Source organism: Scyliorhinus torazame, chromosome 9, assembly GCF_047496885.1.
Source record: "Scyliorhinus torazame isolate Kashiwa2021f chromosome 9, sScyTor2.1, whole genome shotgun sequence".
Taxonomy (NCBI): Eukaryota; Metazoa; Chordata; class Chondrichthyes; order Carcharhiniformes; family Scyliorhinidae; genus Scyliorhinus; species Scyliorhinus torazame.
In genome coordinates this window covers 48,409,316-48,430,952 of record NC_092715.1, presented here as the reverse complement: position 1 = coordinate 48,430,952, position 21,637 = coordinate 48,409,316, and the positions used below count along the sequence as shown (strand labels likewise).

Genomic DNA, 21,637 nt, shown 5'->3' with positions numbered 1-21,637 from the left:
AATCCTGTGCTCAGAGAGAATTGGAATATTTCTGTCAACGGCTCCACAATTTGCTACTCTCAGTAATCTAGATACATTCCATCCGGGGCTTGCGACTTCTCTACCTGCAGTGTTACCTGTCTTTTTAGCACCTTTTATTTATCTATCACTGTACTGCTCAGTTGCTCAACACCCACATTTTCATTTGGGCCACGGTCAGCATCTTCTATTTTGGTAAAGGCAGAAGCAAAGTACTCAATTAGTACCACTGCCATACCCTACGCTTCAGTGAGCATCTTACCCTGCGTCTCCCTTATGGGCTCCACTCTATCCTTCACTAATCTTTTACTATTAATATGTTCATTATACTATTTGTTTTAGTGCAGTCTGCCATCCTTTCCTCATGTTTCCTCTTAGCCTTCCTTATTTCTGCTTTAGCCTCTCTCCTGCATTTGAGATATTCTTCCTGATTTCTATTGCTATTGTTATTCCGGCATGTACCATATGCCTCTTTTTTCTTCCTTATTTTCTCCTCAATAACCTAAGTCATCCATGATAGACACCTTTCTCATGGGTATGTACCGAACCTGCACCCTCTTCACCCTTTGACAAAGCTAGACTCAAAACGTTAGCTCTTTTCTCTCCCGACTGCTGCCAGACCTGTTGAGATTTTCCAGCATTTTCTCTTTGGTTTCAGATTCCAGCATCCGCCATAATTTGCTTTTAAAAATTGCACCCTATTCATCTCTCTTTTGGAAGTCTCTCATTTTTCATCCACTCTTTTATCCACCAAAATGCATTTCCAATCAACTTGTTCCAGTTCAACTTTTAGACCCCTAAAACTTTCCCTTTTCCAGCCTGGGATCTTAATCCGTGAGTGATTTCTATCCTTTCCCAACTTATTATTGAACCTCAGTATATTATGATCGCTATTTTCCAATGGCTCCTACATTCTGATGTTCTTTGACATCTGGATGACATCATACAAACACATCGAATATGTATATGTGCCTGATAATAAAGGCACACAGTGGGTTGAGGTTTCCGGTCCTTCCCAGCGGCGGGATCTTCCAGGCCTGCCAATGGCGATCCCCGCAGAAAGTTCCCTGGCAGCGCAGCCATCAAGCAATGCAAAACGCTGCTGACAACCTGCTGCTGGCCAATGACAGGCTGTCTTGCCACCGGTAAACAGCTGCGGGCGATGTGGGAGCGGAAAATCATGCCGAGTGTTTTTTAAATTAATTTTTGGAATGTGGGCGTCGCTGCCAAGGGCCTAACTGCCCTTGAGGAGGTGGTGGTGAGCTGCCTTCTTGAATTGCTGCAGTTCATGTGTTGTAGGTACACCCACATTGTTATTAAGGAGTGAGTCCCAGGGCTTTGACTCAGTGACAGTGAAGGAAAGTCGATATATTTCTAAGTCAGGATGGTGAGTGACGCGGATGGGAATTTCCAGGTGGTGGTGTTCCCCATATGTCTGCTCCCTTGTCCTTCTAGATAGTAATGGTCATTGGTTTGAACCTTGATGAGTTCCTGCATTGCATCTTGTCGATGGTACACATGGTTGCCACTGTTCGTCGGTGGTGGAGGGAGTGACCATTTGTGAATGAGATGTCAGTCAAGCGGGCTGCTTTGGCCTGGATGGTGTCAGGTTTCGAGTGTTGTTGGATCCTGGCAAGTGGAGAGAATTCCATTGCACCCCTGACTCGTACCCTGTAGATGGTCGACAGGTTTTGGGGGGTTCAGGAGGTTACATGCCACAGGATTCCTGGCTTTTAACCTGCACTTGTATTTGATTGGATTGGATTTGTTTATTGTCACGTGTACCGAGGTACAGTGAAAAGTATTTTTCTGCGAGCAGCTCAACAGATCATTAAGTACATGAAAAGAAAAGGGAATAAAAGAAAATACATTATAGGGCAACACAAGGTATACAATGTAACTACAGAAGCACCGGCATCGGGTGAAGCATACAGGGGTGTAGTGTTAATGAGGTCAGTCCATTAGAGGGTCATTTAGGAATCTGGTAACAGCGGGGAAGAAACTGTTTTTGAGTCTGTTCGTGCGTGTTCTCAGACTTCTGTATCTCCTGCCCAATGGAAGAAGTTGGAAGTGTAAGTAAGCCGGGTGGGAGGGATCTTTGATTATGCTGCCCGCTTTCCCCAGGCAGCGGGAGGTGTAGATGGAGTCAATGGATGGGAGGCAGGTTTGTGTGATTGACTGGGCTGAATTTACGACTCTCTGAAGTTTCTTGCGGTCCGGGGCTGAGCAGTTGCCATACCAGGCTGTGATGCAGCCAGATAGGATGCTTTCAATGGTGCATTTGTAATAGTTGGGAAGAGTTAATGTGGACATGCTGAATTTCCATAGTTTCCTGAGGAAGTATAGGTGCTGTTGTGCTTTTTTGGTGGTAGCATCGACGTGGGTGGACCAGGACAGATTTTTGGAGATGTGTGCCCCGAGGAATTTGAAACTGCTAACCATCTCCACCCCGGCCCCATTGATGCTGACAGGGTGTGCACAGTACTTTGTTTCCTGAAGTCAATGAACAGCTCTTTAGTTTTGCTGGCATTGAGAGAGAGATTGTTGTCGCTGCACCATTCTACTAGGTTCTCTATCTCCCTCCTGTATTCTGACTCGGCGTTATTCAAGATCCAGCCCACTATGGTCATGTCGTCAGCAAACTTGCAGATGGAGTTGGAACCAAATTTTGCCACCCAGTCGTGTGTATACAGGCAGTAAAGTAGGGGGCTAAGTACGCAGCCTTGCTTAGCCATGGTACGTATATGATTAGTCCTGTTCAGTTCCTGATCAATGGTAACTCCTAGTATGTATATAGTGGGGGATTCAACGGTATTAATGCCATTTAATGTTAAGGGGTGATGGCTAAATTCTCTCTTTTTGGAGATGGTCATTGCCTGGCATTTATGCGGCACAAATTTACTTGCCACTTGTCAGCCCAAGCCTAGATATTGTCCAGGTCTTGTTGCATTTGGACATGATTGCGTCAGTATCTGAGGAGTCATGAATGGTGCTGAACATTGTGCAATCAGCAGCGACCTTATGATAGAAGGAAGGTCATTGATGAAGCAACTGAAGATGATTGGGCCTCAGACACTACCCTGAGGAACTCCTGCAGTGATGTCCTGGAGCTGAGATGATACTGAGAGGATGTTTCCTTTTGTGAGAGAGTCGAGGGCCAGAGGGCATAACGTCAGAGTAAGGGCTCACCTATTTAAGACAGAAATGAGGAGGAAATTCTTCTCTGAGGGTAATGAATATGTGGAATTCTTTACTGCAGCGAGCTGTAGAGGCTGGAACGTTAATTATGTTCGAGGTTGGGATAGACAGATTTTTAATCAGTCAAGGTGTCAAAGATTATGTGGATAAGGCGGGAAAGTGGAGTTGAGGATTACATTAGCTTGACCATGATCTCATTGAATGGTGAAGCAGACTTGATGGGACGAATGGCCTACTTCTCGCCTACGTCTTATGGTCTAATGACCACAGACATCCTCTTTTGCTGGATGTGAGTCCAGCCATTGGAGAATTTTCTCACTGATTCCCATTGGCTCTATTTTTGCTCGGGCTCCTTGATGTCATACTCGGTGATATGCTGCCTTGATGATAAGGGCAGTCACTCTCACCTCACCTCTGGAGTTCAGCTCTTTTTTCCATGTTTAAACCAAAATAATAAAGTCAGGAGCTGAATGCGTTGACCAGAAACTGAACTAGATGTACTGTGGCTACAAGAGCAGGTCAAATGCTAGGAATCTTGAGGCGAGTAACTCACCTCCCGCCTTCCCAAAGCCTGTCCAACATCGGCAAGGCGACAATTTGATGGAATGCTCTCCACTTGCCTGGGTGAGTGCAGGTCCAACGTGCAAGAAGCTCATCATCATCCAGTACAAAGCGGCCGGCTTAATCAGCACCCCATTCACAAACCAAAACATTCACTCCCTCCACCGCTGATGAATAGTGGCCAGACGTGTGCACTATACACAAGATGCACTGCAAAAGCTTGCCACGGCTTCTTCAACATCACCTTGCAAACCTGTTACCTCTGCCACTTTGAAGAACAACGGCTTCAGCTGCATGGGAACACTATCACCTGCAATTTCTGCCCCAAGCCACACACCATCCTGACTTGGAACTATATCGTCATTCCTTCATTGTCGCTGGGTCACATTCCCTTTCGAACAGCACTGTGGGTGTGCCTGCACCACATGGGCTGCAGCGGCTCAAGAAGGCGGTTCAACACCACCTTCCGAACGGCAATTAGGGGTGGGCAACAAATACCAGTGACGCCCACGTCCATTAAATAATAAGAAAATAACTTTTTAGGAGTTTGATTGGAATTAAGATGACCAGAGTTGTTTGGATTTGTGAAGAAAGCTAAGTGGATAGTTCTTCCAAATGGATTATCTTCTCCCATGGCTATTCAAGAGGTGTCCAAAATCCTGACAGTTTCTTGACCAAGTCTGAAAATGTTGTGGTAAAAGTCGGGTGGGGAGGTTCAAAACTCAGCAGCGTCTGAACTCGCACTGAACAATGGTGCAACCAGTCTCCATTCACCACTATTCTCTTCCAGCCAGCCAAACCTGTTCTCACATTGAATAACATTTCTTTCCCATTCATTCACTTCCTCATGTCCGGTCACCGATCTCTCATATTTTCATTACCCAATCTCTTTTCACTGGCTCAGTGCGTGCTATGAGCATTTTGCCTTAAATATCCTCCAAGCCAAATGGATGGCCACAGATCTGAAATGTTAATTTTGCTTCTCTTTCCACAGATGCTGCCTGATCTATTGATCGCTTGCGCCATTTTCTGTTCTTATTTCAGATTTGCAGTGACTGCTGTATTTACGTCTGTGGATCCTGGGATTATATTCATTGGAGTTTAGGAGGTTGAGGGGAGATCTAATAGAAACTTACAAGATAATGAATGGCTTAGATAGGGTGGACGTAGGGAAGTTGTTTCCATTAGCAGGGGAGACTAGGACCCGGGGGCACAGCCTTAGAATAAAAGGGAGTCACTTTAGAACAGAGATGAGGAGAAATTTCTTCAACCAGGGAGTGGTGGGTCTGTGGAATTCATTGCCACAGAGGACGGTGGAGGCCGGGACGTTGAGTGTCTTTAAGACAGAAGTTGATAAATTCTTGATTTCTCGAGGAATTAAGGGCTATGGAGAGAGAGCGGGTAAATGGAGTTGAAATCAGCCATGATTGAATGGTGGAGTGGACTCGATGGGCCGAATGGCCTTACTTCTGCTCCTATGTCTTATGGTCTTATGGTCTTACATTTTTATTGTGTTCGAGTTTGAGAAGATTGGGATTAGAGAAGAGTAAAGATCTGAAAAGAAGCTTTCTTAGAACATGGTCAAGTTGGACCAATATCATTGTTGAGTATTGACTGTAAAATAATCTTTGGAGCTTTAGCAAGTTGACTGGGTTGTCATTGATTAATAACAAGCACAATGCTTGGTTTTTTATTAGGTTGTTTGAAACTCGATTAATTTGGCAGATTATTGAGTGAACAAAGAAGGAGAGAGGAGTGCAGATACTGGCCGCGATTTAACGGAAAAATTTCTAAGTGCCATTTGTTGCTAACTTTTGGTTGGGTCTTAATTTGGCTCCATTTAATCACGTTTGCTCAAGAGTCGCCAGGTATCTTTCGACACCGCCACAAGGTTCAGAACCGAATACTGATCAATGACTCGATACACCAGTTAGTAAGTTCAAAAGCAATGCTCATTTATTTACACACAGTCAAATCTACTCATGCATAAACTCTACAAACTAAACTACCACTATTACTAAAGCCTATACTTAGCTTCGGGCGCCCACTCAGTCAGAGGAACAATGGCCGTTGCTCGGTTCTGAGGCTGCTGGGTTGAGCTGTTTACAGGGTAGCAACTAGAAGCGTCTATCTCGTAGCGTGCGTTGACTTGGAACTTACTTGGTCTGCTGTAGCTGCTAGGCTGGTCTCTCTCTTCGCTGAGAGCCACAGCCAAAAAAGGGCATTTTCCCTTGGGGGATACCTTTGATACCCAAAAGGGCTTCGCGGTCTTTTGGGCGGGCCTTGAACTTGGCCTCAACTAATTGGGTCTTTCCCAATCATCGGTATCGATTTTCCTCCAATAGAGAGGTGGTTCCCTGATCGCTGGGCGTGTCCTGGTGACTGTCAGTCAGCTTTGTCTTAGCTTCTTCTGGCGCCGGGGAGTCTGTCCTAACATTGTGTATCTAAATGTTTCCCTTTTGTCCCCAGAGATGGCTCATTAGTATGTAAATCGTTTGGTAGTTTCTGTCCTGTCTGAGCGTTTAAGGGTCTAATCAACAGACAGAGCTTGCACCTGCTTGTTTCTTAGCATTGTCCAATTTTCCCTGCAGTCTTTGCAAGTGTCCATTTTGTAATCAGGATGTGGCCATCCCAGATGGCTGTACATTTATGGCACAATTGGCCGGGTGTTTCTTGACAGCTGCTTTGGTGAGATCGCAGCCCGTATTTGTCGGCACTTTGTGCTGGAAATGAGCCCCTCATGGCAAACCTATACAGTGAAAAAAGCAGCAGTGTAGCTGTTTGTGTGATGATGGGTGGCTGTCATTGTGAATAGAATAAGAATAAAATTAAAAGACTCAATCTGGCCATCAATCAAATTTATCTGGATATGATCTAATAGTTTTGTGCCTGTTACCTATTATAGTTTAATTGCTGTGCAGAAAGTTGGAAGTAGGTTTGTTTCATTGTTAAATACTATTTATCTTAACTTTAATTTGCTTTGTAGGACACACTTCAGAGACATTTACAGCATGGATCCCTCACGCAGACAACATGCAAGGAATAACTGGTCAAGTTCTTCCAAGAAACTGTACAGTATCCTCCAGGAATATGCACCATTGGCACTCAGTAAAGAAACAGCCTCAAATCTCCTTCAAACAGGTAGTGATGGAAAGATCTGAATTAATAGCTTCCTAAGTGTGACGTAGCAACAAGACTAACCATAAATAACTTGATAGAATGGTTAATGGAGCCTTTTCAAACAACTAATTGTTGCAATATATCACTGGGGCAGCACGGCAGCATAGTGGTTAGCACAGTTGCTTCACAACTCCAGGGTCCCAGGTTCGATTCCCGGCTTGGCTCATTGTCTGTGCGGAGTCTGCACGTTCTCCCCGTGTCTTTGTGGGTTTCCTCCGGGTGTTCCGGTTTCCTCCCACAGTCCAAAGATGTGCAGGTTAGGTGGATTGGCCACGATAAATTGCCCTTCATGTCCAAAAAGGTGAAGTGGGGTTACTGGGTTACAGGGATAGGGTGGAGGCGGGGGTTAGGTGCTCTTTCCAAGAGCCGGTGCAGACTCGATGGGCTGAATGGCCTCCTTCTGCACTGTAAATTCTATGATTCTATGATTATCAAATCCCCACATTAAGTAACAGTGCGAAGAACCAGCAGCAGTTTTAACTAGAGCATGGCCTCTCAAATTTTGTCAATATGTCTGGAGGAAATCACTGGGAATGCTGGGAATACTCAGCAGGACAGGCAGTATCTGCGACAGGCACAGCTCCTGGGAGGCCATCGACCTAAAACAATAGGCTGAATTTTTCTGCCCCACTGATGCTGGGGGTGGAGGTTAAGGGGCCTGAAAGTAGCTCTGATTGGCTCTGAGAATACGCCTGCTGCCCTTAACTGGGCAAGGATTCTGTCTCCATGCCAATATAAACGTTCTTCTGTTTGTTTAAAACCATGTGAAGTATGGCCTGAGCGGAGATGGATCGGGCCTGTGTGGTGCTGTTGGGTGAAATAATGATGACGGTACCTGGTGCAGTGCAAAAAGTGAGCCCACCTGAACAATGTTTAGTCCGGAGCTGAAAGGGCAACTGAAGGTCACTAGCTCTGTGCAACTGAGGATCCGATAAACCCATAGGGATCTTGGAGTAAGAAAATCCCAGGGGGAGGTGATGACTCCATGCTACTAAAGAGATGGGGATCAGCGAAGTCCAGCAACAGTTGGTAGCTCGGTAATGTTGAAGGGTTGATATCTCAGTGAAACTGTTGTTGTTGGAAGCAGGTCAACTAGGGCTTTGGAGCTCAGTGAAGCCCAGGGGTGGGTGTCTGACAGAGAGCTGGGAAGTAAACAGAGTTCTTGGCATCAGCGTGGCGGAACAGTTGGGTTCGTGACTGTGTTTAGGCATTGGCATGTAGTCCGGACACACAGTCTCAGAAGTAGGTCAACTGTGCTGATAAAGAAGACCAAGAAAGCTGCATTGGGGAGCTGATCGAAGAGAGATCTGGAATAGTATGCCTTATGGTGAGGATTGTGCCCATAGGATCGGGCGGAGTAAAGCTGCTGTCAGCTGGAATCAGAGTGGCTCCTGGAAGGACTGGAGCTGCAATTCCTCATGAGGAAAACAGAGTTTCAAGGACATTGTGACTCATTGTGATCACTGACGTCTGGGTGGGTAGCTGTGAAAATTCATGGAATCTGCCTTGGTTACGTTTGCCATTTAATGTGCAGTTTGTGATGTGTTTGACCACTGTTTGCTGTTAATTCAGGTTTACCTCATTTTAATTCTGATGTTTCAGTATATGGTAGATAGTATTGACTGTTGGCTTTGCTGACATTTGTATTATAAACATTCTTCTGTTTGTTTAAAACCATGGGAATTCTTGTGGCTTTATTATCTTAGTAACTGGGATTTCAAATGTCTTGTAGTTTAATCAAACCTCTGCAGGTCCCTCAACAGATTGTAACACTGTGAAAATCCCAAAGAGTAACTGTTTCCCATTGCTAGCTCCCCGCTGAGGTGTCCCAATGAAGGTCACTCCCCTCCCTTGCCTGACGCCAGCCCGCACAGTTAAAGTTGTCAGGCTTCACACATGATGGGAGTAATTTAACAACATTTGTCAATGTCAGGCTTTGGTTGAAAACTGATGTGTATCTCTCCAGAATAACAGCCAGCTTTTCAGATCAGAGCTTCTGGCACTCGGCGCACCGAATATTAATAGTGGCACATCACTAGTTAGAGTTCAGAAAAATTCTCATTTATTCCCATTCTGCTTTCTGTTGGTTAGTCAATCTATCCAAGCTAATATATTACCCCCAATCCTGTGGGATCTTACCATGTGTATTAACTTTTTATACGGCACCTTATCAAATACCTTCTAGAAGTCCAGATGCACTACATCTACAGGATCCCATTATCCACTTTGCTTGTTACATCTTTGAAGAACTCCTGTAAATTAGTCAAATGTGATTTACCCTTCATAAAACCATGCTGACTCTGATGGATTGCATTTTGACTTTCCAAATATTCTGTTTTTGCTTCCTTAATAATGGATTCCAACAATTCCCAACAACAGACGTTAAATTAACTGGTCTATAGTTTCCTACTTTCTACCTCCATCCCTTTTTGAACAGGGGTGTTACAATAGCCTTTTTCCAATCTACTGGTTTAGCACACTGGGCTAAATAGTTGGCTTGTAATGCAGAACAAGGCTAGCAGCACAGGTTCAGTTCCTGTACCAACCTCCCCGAACAGGTGCCGGATTGTGGCGACTAGGGGCTTTTCACAGTAACTTCATTGAAGCCTACCTGTGACAATAAGCTATTACTTTTTTCTCACTGGAACGACGGAGGTTGAGGGGCGACCTGATAGAGGTCTACAAAATTATGAGGGGCATAGACAGAGTGGATAGTCAGAGGCTTTTCCCCAGGGTAGAGGGGTCAATTACTAGGGGGCATAGGTTTAAGGTGAGAGGGGCAAGGTTTAGAGTAGATGTACGAGGCAAGTTTTTTTACACAGAGGGTAGTGGGTGCCTGGAACTCGCTACCGGAGGAGGTGGTGGAAGCAGGGACGATAGTGACATTTAAGGGGCATATTGACAAATACATGAATAGGATGGGAATAGAGGGATACGGACCCAGGAAGTGTAGAAGATTGTAGTTTAGTCGGGCAGCATGGTCGGCACGGGCTTGGAGGGCCGAAGGGCCTGTTCCTATGCTGTACATTTCTTTGTTCTTTGTTCTTTGTTTCCAGGATCCAGGGAACTTTGGCATGTTATAACAAATGAATCTATTATCTCTGCTACCACCTTATTTCAGACCCTAAAATATAAGGGGTGGGATTCTCCACGACCCCGGCGGGGCGGGGGGTCCCGGCGCTGAGGAGTGGCGTGAACCACTCCGGCGTCGGGCCGCCCCAAATGTCCGGAATCCTCCGCACCTTCAAGGGCAAGGCCGGCGCCGGAGTGGTTTGCGCCCCGCCGGCTGGCGGGGAAGGGACTTGGCGCCACGCCACCGGCACCGAAGGGCCTCCACCGGCCAGCGCGAGTTGGCGCATGCACGAGATCGCCAGGGTGTGCTGGCGTCATCCCAGCGCATGCGCATGGGGGGGTGATCATCACCGCGTCGGCCATGACTGAGGTCCATAGCAGCCGACGCGGAGGAATAGAGTGCCCACACGGCACAGGCCCGCCCACGGATCGGTGGGCCCCGATTGCGGGCCAGGCCACCGTGGGGGCACCTCCCGGGGCCAGATCCCTCCGCGCTCCCCCGAGGACCCTGGAGGCCGCCGGGTCCTGCCGGTAAGGACCTACTCTAATTTACGCTGGCGGGACCAGCAAAAAATGGGCAGCCACTCGGCCCATCACGGGCCGGAGAATCGCCGGGGGGCCCGCTGCCAGCGGCCGCTGACCGGCGCGCCGCGATTCCCACCCCTGCCAAATCCCCGGTGCCGGAGAATTCGGCAGCCGGCGGGGGCAGGACTCACACCACCCCCTGGCGATTCTCCGACCTGGCGGGGGGTCGGAGAATCCTGCCCCAAACATCAGAGTTGTCTGCCTTTAATCCCAATATTTGCTCATTACTTTTTCCCTGGTGATGGTGATTTGGTGATTCTTTTAAGTTCCTCCTTTTCAACAACCTCTGCATTACCTGTTACTATTGGGATGGTTCCAGCATCCTCCACCGTGAAAACTGTAGCAAAATATTGATTTAGTGTATCTGCCATTTCTGTGTTTCCCATGATTTACTCACCAGTTTTGTAAGACAAAGGACTGATACTCAGGTAACCGATACAAGTCCAGACATTTTGCCGCCACTCCCTTTACTCAGGAAGCATAAGCAACAGGGTCAATGACCGTTAGGGCACGCCCAACCATCAAGGCACCCGCCCCTTTATTGGCTCAGATCGAAGACAGCGATCGAGAACTGCCCAATTAATTGGGTCCAAACCGAAGGACCGCCCAAAAGAGCGCGAAACTCCCCAAGGATCAAGAGAGACACGGCCATGTGTTCGATCTCTTTTGGACCTGGCGCTCCGGCAACACCCATCTCCAATCGTAGCACTGCCAGAAGCAAGTTCAAGTTCAATGCTCGCTACCAGATGGATGAGCCCAGCTGAGCAGCAGTTCCTTGTCCAGACCCAGTAGATCCAGAATCGATCAAAGGCCTCTGTTTCTCTGACCTAAGCCGGGTGCCTGAAGTTAAGTACAGGTTGTCATAGTTGTTAGGTGTAGTTTAACTAGTAGTGTTTATGTTGCATGTATAAGTTAATCTTGTGTGTAAATAAAGTACCATTGATCTTGAACTAACTAACTGGTTGATTGGCTCTTTGATCGATACCCGATTGAACCTTGTGGCGGTATCATTTGATACCTGCCGACTCTGAAAGCAATATAGTATCGCTATCTAAAGAAAGAAGGGCAACCTTATTGATTGCCATATTTCTAGCAGGTAAAAAAAGGCAACAATGGCCACTCAATAGATTTTAGTTGACCCCCCCCGACCTTCAAACCCACCAGTGAAGGAATGTAAATCCAGTCCCGTATCTCGAGCCACTTTGGGCTGTGCATGGAAACTTGCAACTACCTTCCTCATACATTCCTCTGAATGTTTTCAGGCTAAATTTACTCTACCTGCCATCTCCTCCCATGCAGCCTGTCCTTGGCCTCTGGTGGGGTATCCCAAATCCCGCAAGGGGCAATCCCTCATTTGCCCACTTCCTGAGGTTGTAGCTTCACACACACATCCAGTTCTAGCCTTCCACTGCTTCTTTGTTTCATTTGGTACTGACAGGCATTTTCTCCTGCCAAACATAAACCTGCTTTTTCAGTGAGTAAAAGCAAAATACTGCAGATGCTGGAAAACTGAACTAAAAGCAGAAAATGCTGGAAAACAAGAGTATACAATTCCAGTCCACATTACTCTTTCTGCAGCCGTTTAAGAGCTGCAGCAGTATTGAAAATGTTATACCATCGTTCTCCCCTCATTGAACAGACTCCCGACAAGGTGCCAAGCCAGCAGAGGTGATTACCACACATGTAAAATTCAGGCTGTTTCAAGAAATTCCAACAGGATTGGTTTTGTGCAGGGTGAGGAGATGCACAGTTTCTGTGTGTGTCACTGTTTTAGTGGTTCTTGATGTTTCTGGCATGGTTAGAAGTGAATTCGACTTTTAAAATATTATGAAACGTCTCCTCACTCTGTTTCCAGCCATTTCATCTCCTCTGAGACTCAACTCCTGAACAATAAAACAACGTTCCTTGCCTTAGTGTGTTCAGTCACCATTCCACTCAAAGGGCTAGATTTTATGGGTGCTGTATTCCCCATCCTACCCCCTCCCCTCCCCCGTATGAAAGCCAATCATCAGCTTGCCCACCATCCTAGATACGCACTTGATTAACCCTGTCAGATAGAAATTCATTAAATCAGCGGACTTTTCAAAAGAACAAATATGGGATAATTAGGCCTCCTTTTCTTTCTTTCTCTTATAATAAAACCTCAGTTATAGAATGTGAGGTGAAACAGGGTCTACAAACAAAAGGACCTCCAGAGGATCACTGCCATTGGTTTAAACGGTATATCACTGACATCCAATACAACCTGTCAACTGAGAAAGCTTCAGATTATACTGATGTCTGTCCACGGAAGCCAGAATTCAACAAGCCACTATACGAAGCCCACACACGATTTCTGGAAAGCATTCACGCCAGGGTAAGAAACTGATCATTTATGATTGCTTCTGTAATTGAATCGAATCGTTTCTGTGTAATGCTATGTAAGGTCTAAATATACAAATAATTTTAGGAACTATTTGAACACCGGGGTCTATTTTCATAATGCTCATCATTTTACATATCTCCTCCCTCCTGTTCTTCACAATCTCATTGCGTATGCTCTCTTTTAGCTTGACGCATTAATTAAATTGCACTGTTGTTGCGAATATGAGGTTTATGAGAGTGTTATGTTTTCGGACTGTGTCTATTATTGAGGGAAAATGGAGGGGGGGAGTGCGGCTGGTGCTGAATTCTGCTGACAGTAAACCTGAGTGATTTGATTGTTAAATATTAAAGGGAGGACACAGCTTGTTTTACTGGGTAGAAGTGTTCACACTTGTAGACAATGACAGAAACATCTGTTGTGACAGCGGATAGGCCTAGCCTCCGAAGACCCAGGAAGATGTCAAAGGAGGTGATGCCGCAGTGCTGTTCTCACTGAACCCACGGTAATGCTCTTGGAACCTAGGTTTGAATTCCACCACTGCAGATGGTACAAACCTGGACCGAAAAGTGTAATGATAACAAAGGTCTCATGATGACCATGAAACCATTGCCTAATGCCATAAAAACCCATCCCTTTATGGAAGGAAATCTGCCATATTTACCTGTCTGGCCTACATTCTCCGATATGGAGGCCAAGTGTTCGCGCCGTCGTGAACGCTGTCGCGTTTCTCGATGGCACGAACAGGGCCCGGGCACGACCTATTCTGGCCCCCACAGGGGGCCAGCACGGCCCTGGAGCGGTTCACGCCGCTTCAGCGTCTGCGCCGCGCCAACCGCAGTTGGGGCAGCCCAATCCTGCGCATACGCAGTTGGGCCGCGCCATCCTGCGCATGCGTGGGGAACGTCTTACGCACGCCGGCCCCTCACCAACATGGGGCCGGTGTTCTGGTGCTGCGCGCGGAAGGAGGTAGGCCCGGGGGGGGGGAGATATATCTTCCCCACATGCCACCACCCCCCCCAGTGTTCCCGCAGAGTTCCCGCCGGCAGCGACCAGAGGTGGACGGCACCGGCGGGAACCTGTCGTGTCGTAGCAGCCGCTCGGCCCACCCGGGCCGGAGAATCGCTGCTCGGCGGTTCTCCGAGCGGCCCGGTGCGAATTGCGCGCCGCTGGTTTCCGGGGGGTGGGAGAATCGCGTTTGGGGGTTGGGGCGCATGGCGCGATTCGCGTGGCGCCCCAGCGATTCTCCCACCCGGCGTGGGGGGGGGGGGGAGAATAGCGCCCATGACTCCAAATACACAGCAATGTGTTTGACCTTTAACGACCCTCTGAAATGGCAGCCAGTCTCAATGGCTTTCTCGGATTGAAAATAAAATAAAAGTTAAAAGGGTAAAGTTCTGTTCTATAGTTGAAAGTGTAACTTACTTGCTGAAATAGTGAGGATGATTGTCCAGTCCTGCTCGTGCAGGCTCAAATTGCGTAATGGCCGGAGGCTGTCACAAGAGGGCCATAACTCGATGTGTGCCGTGGAGAACTCAATTTGAGCTTCTCCCCATTCCCGGCCGGCAACGTAATCTGGTTCATGCCCAATTGTAGGGCAGGATTCTTCAGTCCCCCGACCACGTGGTTCTCGGGCCGCGCCGTTCGCTGATGGCGGAATTCTCTCTTCCCACCGTTTGTCAGTGGGATTTTACATTGAAGCCACCTCGCGCCACTCTGAAACCCATGGGCTGGGGTGCGCTGCTGACGGGAATTCTGGCCCCATCTGAGATGGAACAGATCACTATTTGATAAGCTCATCCTACAAGCCCAGAACTGACAAAACATGGAAGTGTTGATGTAAAGGCAGTGTCAAGTAGATTTCCTTTCTGTCTATGTGAGTCAGCACTACTCCCTGGGGCCGCACAAAGAATGCAGCGGTGGACCCCAAGAAGTGGATATAATATCTTCAATGGCAATCCCACCACTGGAATTCTTCCTGTTTGCACTGGTCAGCTCCTGGTGGGATCCTACTGGGCTGATTATGATACCCACTCCAGGAAAACGGACTGGAGCTGGGGCAGTTACAGAAAGCGGTACGGAAGTCCAATTCCATCGAAACCCTGGACAGTGACCAAGAACAAAACTCTTCGCGAAATGTTCCTTTCTTTCCAGTCTGGAGATCATGAGATCAGTTACACCATCCTTGGGTGGGATTAGCCAACAGCACATGTGGGCCAATATGCCTCAGCATCATCTAACCAGATATATTTAGCCCATGCAGCATTGGAAGGGAGGACTGACAGTATTAAAAGGAAATAAGTGACACCTCTTTAGCTGTGGAAACAACATGCTACACAGTATAATTTATATCTAACTGAATTATATGAGCACTTTAGCCAAATTGGATATGCCATTCTACACCTGAACAACAGGCTATATTCATTCCAGCTATTCATAATTCATGGTGGGATTGGGAGCTGGAGCATTTCTTTGCCAATGCTGTGCTTGCCAAATTTTAAGTAAGTTTATTCTATTCAAAATCAACCAACCAAAGACTTTTGTACTCAGACAGATTTAGAAAACAGCCCCTCGATAAATAAATTGTTGCAAGGTAATTGAAGGAGTTTGAATTTGTCTCAGAAAGTTGGAATGGCATAATAAGCTGTTAAAGTAACACAAATAAACTGATGTGGTGGATGTGGGGGGGCTGGGGGTTGGGGGTGAATTCAACTCACAACCATTAATCTTCAAGGGCAGCTGTTTATAATTACAGGTGGGAGGTGTGCTATTGGGCGCGATTTCATGGAAAAAGTTTAAAGAGCGCGACTTCCTGAGTGTTTCCCGACCGCCAACCCGGCAAGACCACGGTTCATATTTAACAGCACTCAGTGCCAAAAATGATCCCCCATGATCTTCACGCCAGTACTGGTTGTCCTGCCAGCTGATTCACCAGACTCACGCCTGGTTGCTCCCTGCTGACAAGGGGGAGCTGCTTCTAAACGCTCTCTCCGAGCTCATTCCCAGGCAGCATAGAAGCATGGCACCACGTAGACCTGCTCCGGGGATGCTTCGGGGATGTCAACCTGGCCAGACCTCGGGACGCCGTGGAGACTAGATGGGTTATTCTGTTCCCCCGAGGGAGCCTGAGGACCAGAAGCAAGGCCGCCAATGCCGCCTGGGAGGCAGTGGCAGCAGCCATCAGTTCAGGCAGTATGGTCAGGAGGACTGCTCTTCAGTGCAGGAAGAAGACCAATGACTTCTACTGGGACACAAGGTTAAGTGAACACCAAACCCCTGGCATCAGTTCCGCCTGTCACCCCCCCCCCCCCCCCCCCCCACCCACCCCACAACCCCCTTCAAAGGTCTGATTGGCACCTAACACCCTCCCCACATCCGATCACCATGCTTGTACCCCAGCACACCCTGGCACCCACCAGCACAACCCCTCCATGTCTAGGTGCGATGCCCACACATGTCACCTGCCACAGACAGCCTCTAATGCACCAAGTGCAGAGCTCACAATGCCCCCTGCAAAAGACATTAGCGCATAATAGACATGAAAGGGCCCAGATGGGCGACGGAGTTCTGGACATGAGAGTCCACACACCCTATGAGGAATGGGTCCTGGAGATTGTGGGATTGTCCGAGGAGAGAGCAGTCACCAACAGCAAGGTTGGCCTGTGCCACTGCCACTTCACCCAGATGACTTGCCTCAAGTGAGTTGTTCATGTCAGACAAAATGATCCTTCCCTTTCACTGACCATATGTCCCTTTTCCTGCAGGATCTCCACCTGATTCGGCGGAACCATCTGATCTAGCCTCCCTTCCCCTGCACAGCTGTCATCCCCACACTCCACCAGTGCAGAGACACACACCTTTGTGGGCAACATTAATGGATAGGCTTCTGGGGCACAATCTGGTGAGCACCACACAGTTGCTGATGAACATCAGTTGGAAGCACAGAACTCAGTTGAATTGCAGTCAGTTGCCTTGTCTCTGGGCTAGGTTATCCCAGAACAGATGCTAGGACACAGCCATTACATTTAGGAGGGGATGCCAGCCACACTCCCGTGGATGCATAGCTGATCTGAATAGTTCCAAAGAATATGGGCACAGGAGATGATGCCAACAATGCGTGGCACTGAGGCCAACCTTGCTAGAGCGAGACGACAACGGCAGCGAAATCCGTCCGGGAGAAGCAAGTGACAACACCAACACCAGACCCATTTGCGTATTGCCCACTGTAATTATTTCTCTGGCACCCGAATGTATATCTACCTCCCCAGTCCTCCCCCCACCCCCGCCCCTGCCCCCCCCCCACACACACACAAACAGGTGCCTACTTAGTGTTATAAATAATATTGCCAATTGTCCAGAGTTGCTGCTGTTGAGCTGGTGCACTATACCCTACCAGGTATTTTATTTTATTTTTTATTTATTTTTCATTATTACATTGGTTTTTTTTTGGTATGTTTGTGTGTGCCCTTCTCTTCTATATATATATATATATATATATCTTATTCTGTGTACTTAACGGTAAATATACTTTGTTCAAAAACCCAATAAAAAATATTTATAAAAAATAAATTGCTAGGGTGGTGACCGCAGTGGGAATCGTGCAGCACGAGGTCAGCGTCTTGAGTGGTGATGTCAGGCTGAGAGCCTGGACATTCATGTCCCAGCCACTGAAAGTCATGTCCCACACGCAGGTGGGCATTGCTGAGGCACTGCAGTGCATGTACCCAGTCGTAAAGGGATGTGTCCCAGATGCAGCTGAACATTGCCGAGTGCTCCATAGCATGACCCAGTCACTGAGGAGCATCGCTGAGGGCATTAACACCATGGTGCAGACAACAGGGAGGTACCAGGACCGGCAGAGTAGGAGAACACGGAGACCTCTGGAGCTCACTCCAGCTGCTCTTCTGTCGCATGGAGACCTCCAGGGCCCTAGATACTTCGCCCGGGAGGAGGGAGCTCTGGAGCCCGACATAGTGCCTGTCACCAGGGAGACGGTGGTGGTCTCCACCCCACCCGAATCCCCTTCTCCTGACACCAGCAAGTCTCAAGGTCAAAGGGCAGAAAAGGGTGGCTTGGCGATGCCAGTGACATCAGTCAGTCATCTGGGGCCCTCTGACTCCAGACCCTCCAGATGCCGTTCGCCAAGGGCATCAAAGGCCACAGGGCACAAGAAGGCGCAGGCTACCTCCACCTCTGATGTGCATCCTGCGGACACACATAGACATAGTGGCAGAGCACGAAAGATCAAGAAGATTTTTACCCCCTGGATCTGGAGCATTCCGGCATTGGCGGAGAATCCTGCTGCCCGGGCATCTTGATGGACGTGGTCAGCTTCCCAGGCATACAGGGCATACGGATGCAATTGTGAACTGTAACTTGTGATATGCCCCACAAGTCCCTGTTCGAGCCCTGGAATGATTCAGTGGTATAAATGCTCAGGGCTGCAGTGTCCTTTGCAGCCACCGGGACAGGTCCTCCTCCTCCTCCATGGGGTGCCAAGTCCACAAGTACATGGCACAGGTGTCACACTGTCTCCTGTGGTACATGCTGTTCGTCATCTCCTCGTATGACCAACAATGCTTGTACACCTTGGGAACTCCCTCTGGGTCCTTTCTCTGCCTAATGGGCAGCTGGGTCTGCTGGGTGTGCACATGGGGTGGCGACACATGGAGTGGCACCTCAGTCTGCATTGACACTGCTGCCATCTTCTCTGGCGTCTGTCTGCCTGGGCTGCCACCAGCACCGTGAGGGCAGCCGCTGCGGGGTAGACAACAACACCCATTGTGCTATGTGTAATGAATTGTAGAAGGAGAGAGATTGACAATCAGCTAGGGGTCTCTCAAATCTTCCCAGCCTCCCCCGCACTCAGGTCCTGCCTTCTCTCAGAGTGTCAGTCCACTGAGCCGGTTGTGCTGGAGAACCCCACTATGCACATTCTACCTCGGCCACAGCAGGAACCCAGACCCCTGCCGGGAACATTAGGGGGATCGAGCTCAGGTGCCCTCCCCTGATCCACACACTCACCCTCTGGTCGCTGAAGCCCAGCTCTTGGGTACTTGATTTTTGGCTCCTGCATCTGTGGCACTGATACCCCCAGGGTCCAGGTAAAATGTCCAGGTCTTGCAGTCTGATTGGAACGCTAGGCAATAAAACCCAATAAAACCCATCTGAGACATGGCACGTTTACCCACGAGAATGTACTTGAAAATATTTTGTTGATTAAATGGTGAACAGTACCTACATACAAAGAGATGAAAACCAATTACTTAACAGTAAAGTTGCTCATTCAGATCAATCCGCCTCTCTCTCTCCCTCTTGCAGCTCCCAGCAGTAGAAAATCGAACTGGCACAGAGCACGTCAGAAGAGAGAAAGAACTCCCCTTCCCCTTCTCCCGCTCTAGCAGCCGGTCATCTTACCATGCTCCCTTTCCTTACTCCAGGTCACAAAGAGACGGCAGCAAACAAACGCACAGCCTCCAGACAGCTGAAGCAACAATCAGCAAACACCACTCAGTCAGATCAATCTGCCGCTCTCTCCTCCTCCTGCGACCCCTCAGCAGTGGAAAATCACACTGACCCAGAGCATGCCAGGAGAGAGAAAGAGCTCCCCATCCCCTTCTCCAGCCCAGGCAGCAGGTCATCATCCATCCCCCCTTTCCTTACTCCACGCTACAGAAAAAGAAAAAAACAGCAACAACAACCTCCAGGCATTTGCAGCCACAGGCAGCAGCAAGCAGCAAACACAACCTGCAGCACCAGTTGAGAATATTCTGTTCATTAAACGATCAACAGTACCTTTGTACATAAAGTGAAAATGAACTATTTAACTGTCCAGACATCATACTAACCATTAACCAACAGGGAAAAGGCACCTTGCCACAAGTACCTTTTCGCTTAGAATATCAGTCCAAACACAAAGATACAGCAGCTCATATAAACATTAAACAATCAACAGAACATTAGAGTCACCAGCAATCCGCAAAAGCATTTCTTCAATACCTGCATCAAATTGCTCATTCGGATCAATCAGCCTCTCTCTCCCGGCTCCCAGCAGTAGGCTCTCAACAGTGGAAAGTCACATTGACGCAGAGCATGTGAGAAGAGAGAAAGAGAACCGCTTTCACTTCTCCAGCACTGGCAGCAAGTCATCTTACATCAGCCCTTTCCGTACTCCACGCCACAGAAACAAAAGGGTGGCAGCAAACAAACACACGGCCTCCGGGCATTAAACATTGACCAGTCAACAGTACAATAAAGTCACCAGCCATCTACAAAAGCATTTCTTCAATGCCTCCATCAGGTTGCTCATTTAATTCAATCCGCTACCCTCTCTCCCTCCTGCAGCTCCCAGCAATAGACTCTCAACAGTAGAAGCCACACTGGAAAGTCACACCGAAGCACAGCACACCATAAGGGAGAAAGAGCACCCCTTCTATTTCACTAGCACTGGTAATAGGCCACATTACATCCTCCCTTTCCTTACTCCAGGCCACAGAAGCAAAAGAGGCGGCAGCAAACAAACACATGGCCTTCAGGCATTTGCAACTACCAGCAGGAGCATTCAGCAAGCACAGCATCACCACTTGAGAGCCTTACAACTAACAATGCCAATTCCTTATTAGCTATAGCCTTCAGATGTGCAGATAGAGGCTGCTCACAGCAAAAGGGAGTTAAAGAGACCTTTTAGCATGTAATCAAGAACAGGACAGCTGCCCCTGATATGGGTGTACATAATATTGGAGGATGGCTTGTAGGCCCCTCATACACCAAAGCCCTCAACCCCCCTCCCCCCAGCCAAGGGGAAACCACCGACCTATGACACCCAGCCCCTTGACCAGGTCCATCCCCCCCCTCACCCCCCCCCCCCCCCCCGAGCACTGGGACAGCAGCTCCAGTGCCCCTGGGTGCATGCCAGTAATGGAAAAGGTTGCTCACCTCCTCAGCTCCCCTCAGCAGCTATTGCACCAGCTTCCCATTTTTAAAGAGGAGTGCTAAACGGCCCCCGCGTAACCCCTTGTTGGGGAACTGGTTAGGCCCCAGGAGGCCATTAGATTAGGCTTCCATCTTATTAATAATAATAATAATAATAATCTTTATTGTCACAAGTAGGCTCACATTGCAATAAAGTTACTGTGAAAAGCCCCTAGTCGCCACATTCCGGCACCTGTTCGGGTACACAGAGGGAGAATTCAGAATGTCCAATTCACCTAACAGCACGTCTTTCGGGCTTTGTGGGAGGAAACTGGAGCACCCGGAGGAAACCCACGCAGACACGAAGAGAACGTGTAAACTCTGCACAGACAGACAATGACCCAGCCGGGTATCGGACCTGGGACCCTGGAGCTATGAAGCCACAGTGCTAACCACTGTGCTACCATGCTGCCCCTCTTGTTAATGAGATTGAGATTGGTATTAATTGGTGTTAATTGGTGTCTCGCCACGTTTGGATGGGTTCCGGAACCCGCCACCGGGAGAGGGCCGGTTAGATCGCAAACCAATTTGTGCCCGACATGGATCCTGATTTTGGCCTCTCCGGCTATTTAACCGCCGGGCCCGGAACCCCGTTGGGTGCAATGCGGCTGTTAAATTGTGCTCGTTGTATGCATGCCAATGCAGACATAGTCATGTACTTTTAAGAAGCTGCAGTGGCATCACTATGAC

The 21,637-nt window shown here is 48.2% G+C and overlaps 1 protein-coding gene across 2 annotated transcripts in view; it reads left to right on the top strand.

The window, feature by feature from the left end:
- Window positions 1–21,637, top strand: part of LOC140429174 (uncharacterized) — a 254,567-nt gene that overhangs the window by 73,040 nt on the left and 159,890 nt on the right. For both annotated transcript variants that reach the window (XM_072515841.1, XM_072515842.1), the window contains exons 9-10: window positions 6,764–6,918; window positions 12,762–12,970. In XM_072515841.1, the coding sequence (XP_072371942.1) occupies window positions 6,764–6,918; window positions 12,762–12,970 (364 nt within the window). The remainder of the gene's footprint in view (window positions 1–6,763; window positions 6,919–12,761; window positions 12,971–21,637) is intronic.